Source organism: Seriola dumerili, unplaced genomic scaffold, assembly GCF_002260705.1.
Source record: "Seriola dumerili isolate Sdu_G_001 unplaced genomic scaffold, Sdu_1.0 BDQW01000025.1, whole genome shotgun sequence".
Classification (NCBI taxonomy): Eukaryota; Metazoa; Chordata; class Actinopteri; order Carangiformes; family Carangidae; genus Seriola; species Seriola dumerili.
Window position 1 is genome coordinate 15,753,098 of NW_019174280.1, and position 7,112 is coordinate 15,760,209.

Here is a 7,112-nt window from a genome sequence, read left to right on the forward strand (position 1 = left end):
GAGGGAGATTACCTTTTCCCTCCCCTGCAGCTGAAAATATCTCTCAAACAGAGATAGTGCTCTAAGGGGTGAGCTGCCATATGCATACACATTCGTATTCAAATGAATGTGTTTGACCATTTTCTCCAGGATATGAATCCATTAAAATATCCCATTTGTACCCTTTGAGGGTAGATCTGCTTTTACTGTGGTCTTGAGAGCAATATTTATCCATCATGTATTTTGAATGGCTCATGTTTTTTGTTTTTTTTGTTCCTTCATTGGGATTTCTTTCTTTCTCTTTCCTTTGGACTTTCCACCATATCTGATATGCCAGTCTACAACTTTGCCAACTAGTAATACCAAATTCTGAAACAGTGGAAAGTTAAGTGGACAACTTTTTTTTTTTTTTTTTTTTTTTTTTTTAACAGCTGTGCACACAAAATACATGTACTTCAAAATAATCTTTTGTTTGTCTTGAACTTCTTATTTGTCTCTGCCATTTGTATACAGGATACCCACAGGGATTCCCTTATTTTTAGACAGGAGACGTGAGTAAAAGAAGATCCCTGTCCTAAAGGTCGAGGGAGACAGGAAATGGGAGAAGCGAGTCTCTGTGTGTCCGTGCTGTCCACGAAATGGTTGGATGTAACTCAATACCAATGTGCCAGTACGTCACCAGAAAAAAATCATAGCTGAGAGTCAGCTGGATGGGATACATGAGTTTCAGGAATTGCTTTGATTATTTGAAACACACGCAAACTCTACTTGTGACACTCATCTCTAAATATCTAGCTATATATCTATATATCTATATCTCTAGCATGATTCTCGATTCAACACCAGATTTAATTAAATATTGAAGTGGTCACACAGCAGTATGATACTGAAACAAACATGGCGTGCTGAAGACTTTTTATGGTTTATTATTCTTCTCCACCCTCGCTGCGCCTTAACTGTGGAACAAAATGTCAGTGAAACAATGTAAACACCATTGGAAGTAAAACAGAAAAGTAATTTAATGGTCAGCTGTGCGTTTTAAAGAACTTCCCATGAGCATACACCTACAACATTTGTAATCCTTATAGTCTGTTTAGAAGATTTAGAGGAACAGAGGAATCAATTTGCCACGTGCACGAGCATCAGACGACTTTTTATCCAAAGTCGTTACTGTGTGTGTCAAGTAAAGCAGGCTTGCCCACCTTATCTTCAGAGTGGTGAAAAAATAGACCCTTCGTCACTCAAAACACTGTCTCAGGAGATAACAACTGTGACCATCTAGAAAAATGTATTGAGTGAGTAGCAACAACCATTAGCTAGTTGGAAATTCTCACAATAATTGTGACTGTTTTGGTGGAAGGATAATGACGAGCACAATATTGTGTAAATGCTCAGGAATACCTCTTATCTTGAACACCCACTGAATGCCACAGATGACCAACATGTGGGTGAAAAAATTGGTGATTAGCCAGCAGATCACAGCGGGTCACTGCATGCGTGCGTGCGTGTGTGCGTGCGTGCAATTATTTGTGTGTACTTCTAGGTAGGCGTTGGCGGAGGGGGGGGGGGGTGTTTGTATATGCCAATGTGTGTGTATGCTTGTAAATCTAAATTTGAACATGCATGTGTATTTGCATGTGCGTCTGCTGGAGGAACATTGTTCTGTTACACAATGCATGCCTTTGACATTCCAGCTCCACCTGTCAGTGTGTACAAAGGCCTTTCTCCCAGGCTTTGACATGTTTGAATCTGCTGCTGGCCAGGAGAGATAGCAGAGTCCTGTATAGGACGTGTGTGGGTGGACAGCCTGTAGAGTCCTGCCTGACCTCCTTCATGATCTTTCTTTCAGGCAGCATAACTTCAACCGGAGCTCAGAGGAAAAACATTTCTGAGGAGGTATAGCTAATACTGATTCAGTGCCCTCTTGCTCAAAACAAACTGACATCTTGTCGCAGTGATTGATGCAGACACTCAGCAGTAAGATGTATCACCCCTCTTCATTCCATCTAAAGGTGACAGATGATGTAGTAACTACAATAGTTCAAATTTTACATTTTTGACTTTAACTTTTAGCTCCCTCATCAGGCCAAACACATTTTTACTATCCCATAACCAACAAAACATCTGTGTTTTCAAATTCAGTATAAAAAAATTAAATGTGAAGATGACATTCCTTTGTTGTAATTGTATTTTGACAAAACGTACCATTTCAACCTTTTCAGTAACTGAAAACTTATTTTACACAGGTTGAAGTGAAGGTAACAGTTACAGTAAGTTTAGGCAGCTTTTACTGTACACCATACCCAACTAGGCAAACTTGTACCTCAGGGGCTATGTAGCAGTTTGCTAGGGGGTATGAAAAGATTGTGGAGTTGCTAAACTAATTTGAAAAAAAAATGTAAAAATTACAATTTGATTTAGACCTAATTAGACCTGTTGCAAGTGAGACTGCATGAAAACAAGGCTAAAATTTCTAGCTCGAAGTATTACTTTTGAATATTCCAGCCATTTATCCATTAATACTCATATGTACAGCTTAACATGTTACTTTACTATGTCAGTCATTTATTCATTGTTGCTTTTGGCAAATGTCTAGCCAACTGCTTCAGAGATTAACTATTCAACTATTAATCTGTAAACAGATTACATTGTTGGTTAAAGCTAATAGATAAACTGTTTAAAGTATTTAAAAATAATATAAATAGATACAATTGTTTGCTAAAAGTAATTGACAAAGGGTTAGCTAAATGTAGATGGTCATCTTACGGCAATGCATTAACGGTTAGCTAAAACTAATGGATAAAATAGTTAGCCTAGCTAAAAGTAATAAATAAATGGTTGAAACAGTTTAAAAATAATGGATAGTAGGCTAATGGATAGCTGTGAAAATTTGCTGAGTAATGAATTCCCTGGTTGAGATGTCCAGCTTCTGGTATTAGGCTACAAAAACCAACTTCAACACTGATTGTCTGCTCGATTTAAAAAAAACAAAACAAAAAAAAACGCTGTAACAATATTCACTTTTATATAATTGATAGTGTAAAATAAAAACTAGTTTAAAATCAGTTCAAATCTGGAACATGACAAGTTGAGTTCATTTTTGCTGTGGAGGAATATGAGTTGAAAACTGCTGTCCAGTTTGGCTAAGGCGGGGAAAGGATTCAATCTTTGGGAGGATTTTGATTAAATATGAAAATGTTACACACAGTTTAGTGAGAAATTTAACCCATGAGTTGAAAGCATATATATATCCACCCATCAGCCACTGAAACCTTCTTCCATGGCACCATTTCACTGTGAGGCTCTGACGCTACGAACGCCCACCCCATCCTCTTTGTGTATACCTCATTTACAGAGGGAAACATCACTTTTTTGTGCACAAGGCATGTATTTACTTCCAAGACATTACGCTCATTTCAGAACTTTTCACAAAATAACACTTGGCACAGAAACACAGTCTTGACATAGATCGTCCCTCCAGGTTACAGTCAAATCAAACCATTGACATCTGAGGCAGGACATTTGAATTAAAACATGTCAAATATTAATTATAGCTCCTGTACTGTGCCAACTGATGTAGTTTCTAAGGATTTTTCAGTGTGTGCAGCAAGTTTCGTGTCACTCAGACTGATGGTGTTGGAGTTGAGAGCTTTCAAATTGTGAAAATTTAACCTTTAAATGTAGCACCCATTAGGCCAATTTAGTTCAGTTTTAAATCATGGGCGTGAAACAGTGTGAAAAACATCTTCCTTTTAAGTTCCATCAAAATAAAAGTAGTAATGCATTAAGATAAATGTTTGACAGGCAGATACAGCCCTCTTAATATTCTTACATTTCCGGTGTTATGTTGATAACCTGCTGCCTTGACACGCTGCCATTTTGATGAATCAATGATGTTTTCTTTAATATTTTTATTTATATTTTCATCAGGGTTCCTTGTCTGGTACTTTCCAGATTTTCAGGTTAACTAGCCTGTCCTCTGAAAACCTCATTTTGAAGTTTGATAACAAAACTGCTAGGATTATTTGTCTTTAATCTCCAGCCTGTTGCTCAGTCACCTCACCCGTTGATGGTCAAGTTTATTCCACTGAACCTCCGGGGAGGAGCAGAGCGGTGATGGCTGCTGCAAAATTTAAAACTGTTATAGGAACACGTCCTGCAGCCAACGAAGCTTTTGAGCTCCCAGAGCTAGCAATATGATCCTAAGTAGAATTGCAGGACACTGACACAATCACCGCTTATAACAATCCTGCGCAGAGCGGTTTCATATCTGATATATTACCTCACAATCATAATGTGTCAGTTACAAAAAATACACTGATACCAAGAAGATCACAAGCATAAACAGAAACAGTCCTGATGATATGTTGCTTAATATTTCCTTTCCACCACCCTAGTGTATCTTTAAAGTATTTGTAGTGTTCACTAGAGACTTTGGTGAAATTTATACCATTATAATTCTCGATCACTTTAAAACATCTTCAGTTTTTCTTTCAGTTTTGTTGTGATCCCTCATGAACCTATCATGGGATATCTACATTTCTGCTGCATATCTTTATCATCTAAAAAAAAATTGTGATATATCCATTGTGATATATATATATATATATATATATATATATATCTGTACACAGAAATAAGCTACAATGCAGTCTACAGTATGAGTGTGAGGGTTGGGGATGGGGGTTGTTATATAAGAAGTCTACATGGGGGAATCGGTGTACTGACTGTTCAAACAGTACCCCTCAGCCTACAGGGACTCACTGCGCCAAGGCACAGCTCATCAAGTCAATATCTCACACATATGTGGCTTTAACAGGAGCAATATCTTCTTTGAGGCCATAGGCTATTTACAATGTCAAGTCATTATGTATCATTAACCCATAGTTGGCGGATTGAGTTTAAATAAGTTAAAAATGAATAATTAGTTTGATGTTTTGTTGTTGTGTATCTGTTGCAGAGTCTTCTCAAATTCTGCAGGGTCATTAGTGTTCATGAGACAAAATATTCGGTGGCCTCGGCTGTGCTTTCAAAGCTCGTGTCCTTGCTGGGGGTCGGCATGCCCGCCCCTCCCCTGGGATCCTTCAGTAAGGGGATGTATGTGTCACTGTGACAGGAGCGCATGGCGTTTTCCCAGACCCCTGCACCACAAACATGTTTATGGGCGCCGGGTGCAGCCTTCAGCTCGCCAGCGCCGGAGCGCAGCGCCATCAGTTCAATCTCGTGCTTGGCCGCAGTCTCTAGCACCTGTTGCTTGTTGTAGAACAGGACAAAATTGTTGATGATGGGGTGTATGGGCAGCGCTATGGCGATCACCCCGCACAAGAAGCTAATGGCCGCGTTACACCGGCCTAAAGTGGTCTTCGGGTAGACGTCTCCATAGCCCACAGTGGTCATCGTGATCACAGCCCACCAGAATGACTGTGGGATGCTGGTGAACAAGGTGTCCGGGTGGTTCTGCTCCATAGTGTAGCCCAGTGCGGAGAAAAGGAAGACTCCCACGCCCATATACATGAGGAGCAGCCCGAGCTCTTTGAAGCTGCTCTTCAGGGCAGATGTGAGGGTCTGGAGTCCAGAGGAATGGCGTGCCAGCTTGAAAATGCGCGCGATGCGCATTATGCGTAAAGCCTGCACCGCCTGCTGCACATTAGCCAGTTCCAACACTCCAGCGCCGAAGGAGGTCAGAATCAGCACCACGAAGAAAGGCATGATCGCCATGAAGTCGATGATGTTCATGAAAGCCATGACGAATTTCATTTTGTTAGGCGAGGAGATCAGACGTAGCAGGTATTCGATGGTGAACCAGCCGATGCACACCGTCTCGATGACCTCCAGAGTCGGGTGTTCTGCGAGGTTACCCTCCGAGTCCTCCACCTGTAGGTCGGGGATGGTCCCGACGCACATGACCACGGAGGAGATGAGGATGAAGATGAAAGAAACTATAGCGATTATGTGCGCAGGCAGCGAGGAGTCCGGTTTCTCCATCAGCCTCCAGAGGCACATCTGGAAGCGCTGCCAGCCCCCTGCAGACGGATCTCCCTCTCGGTCCACCAGGATAGTTCTCACTTTCTCTGCAATCTCTGCAAGTTCATCCTCCACCTCCTTTAGGTGGCTTTTACAACATTCATCCAGGAAATCAGAGCCAATTTTCCAGAACTCCATCTCCTTCATAAAACAAATTGGACAGATGCCTCTTTTCACGTGAATCTCCCCATAATAATACAGCTCAATTATGCATTTAAATGCTTCAGGGTCTCTGTCGAAATAAAATTCTCCACTGTCAGGGTCGTAGTCGTCACATAGTAAAGATATTTCTTCCGAAGACTTAAGTGAACAGTCCACCAGTTCTGCCAGCCGGGTGTCCGGGAAGCGATTCAACACGTCCCCATACAGTACCTGTTTCACCCCGCCGATGTTAACAACAATCTCTGTCTCTTCACTGGCTTCAGAGCCGTTGCAGTCCGCATATCGCGTCCTCTGGATCCCCCACATTATGGTGACAACAAGTCCGCTGTTAAACAGCCCAACTGATCGAGATTTTCGCACAACTGTTTGCTGATAAAGTCAACACAAGTCACCAGACGCACTGGCGCTGTGCGTAAAACCTGATCAATCTTGTGATCTCTCTGTGTTTTGGTGGTGAAAAAAATGACTGTGTTTGCTCAGCGGTGACTGCAGCGTGAAGTCTCCTCAGTTCACTACAGCCGTGTTTGGCAGTGAACAATGCGCCTGTGCGCTTCGGAGAAAGTTGGCATTGAAGTGCGCGCAATATCAAGCGAGTCACAAAAAAGACGCGGGACTTCCGGCGATAACTTTCAAAACAAAACCACTACTGGGCAACGATGTAGAAATGAAAATCCCTCCCTAAATGCAACTCACTGCTGATTTTTTAAAGAGTCTCTTTAGTTTCAGATTATCAAGCAGTGAAGCTATCATAAGCAGTCTACTTCCAAAGAAGCAGGCTATGCAGAACATTTACTTCAGCAAAATTTGCAAGACCACAGTGAAATAAGTTACAAGTAAAAGTCATGCTTTCAAAATACTACTCAAAGCAAAGCAGTTGCAGAAATATAAGTAAAATGTACTTACTTAAAATACCAAATGCACATAAATGCATGTAAAATCTCAATCTG

At 41.1% G+C, this 7,112-nt stretch overlaps 1 protein-coding gene across 1 annotated transcript; it reads right to left on the minus strand.

Moving 5' to 3' along the window:
- Positions 1-4,626: 4,626 nt before the first annotated feature.
- On the minus strand, positions 4,627-6,471 carry LOC111236399 (potassium voltage-gated channel subfamily F member 1-like). The gene has a single exon (XM_022765106.1). The coding sequence runs from the start codon at positions 6,469-6,471 to the stop codon at positions 4,972-4,974; it is 1,500 nt and encodes a 499-aa protein (XP_022620827.1). The 3' UTR covers positions 4,627-4,971.
- Positions 6,472-7,112: the final 641 nt, after the last annotated feature.

Excerpts from the sequence above, each read along its gene's own strand:
- LOC111236399 (XM_022765106.1), bottom strand. The coding sequence starts at position 6,471 with ATGTGGGGGATCCAGAGGACGCGATATGCGGACTGCAACGGCTCTGAA.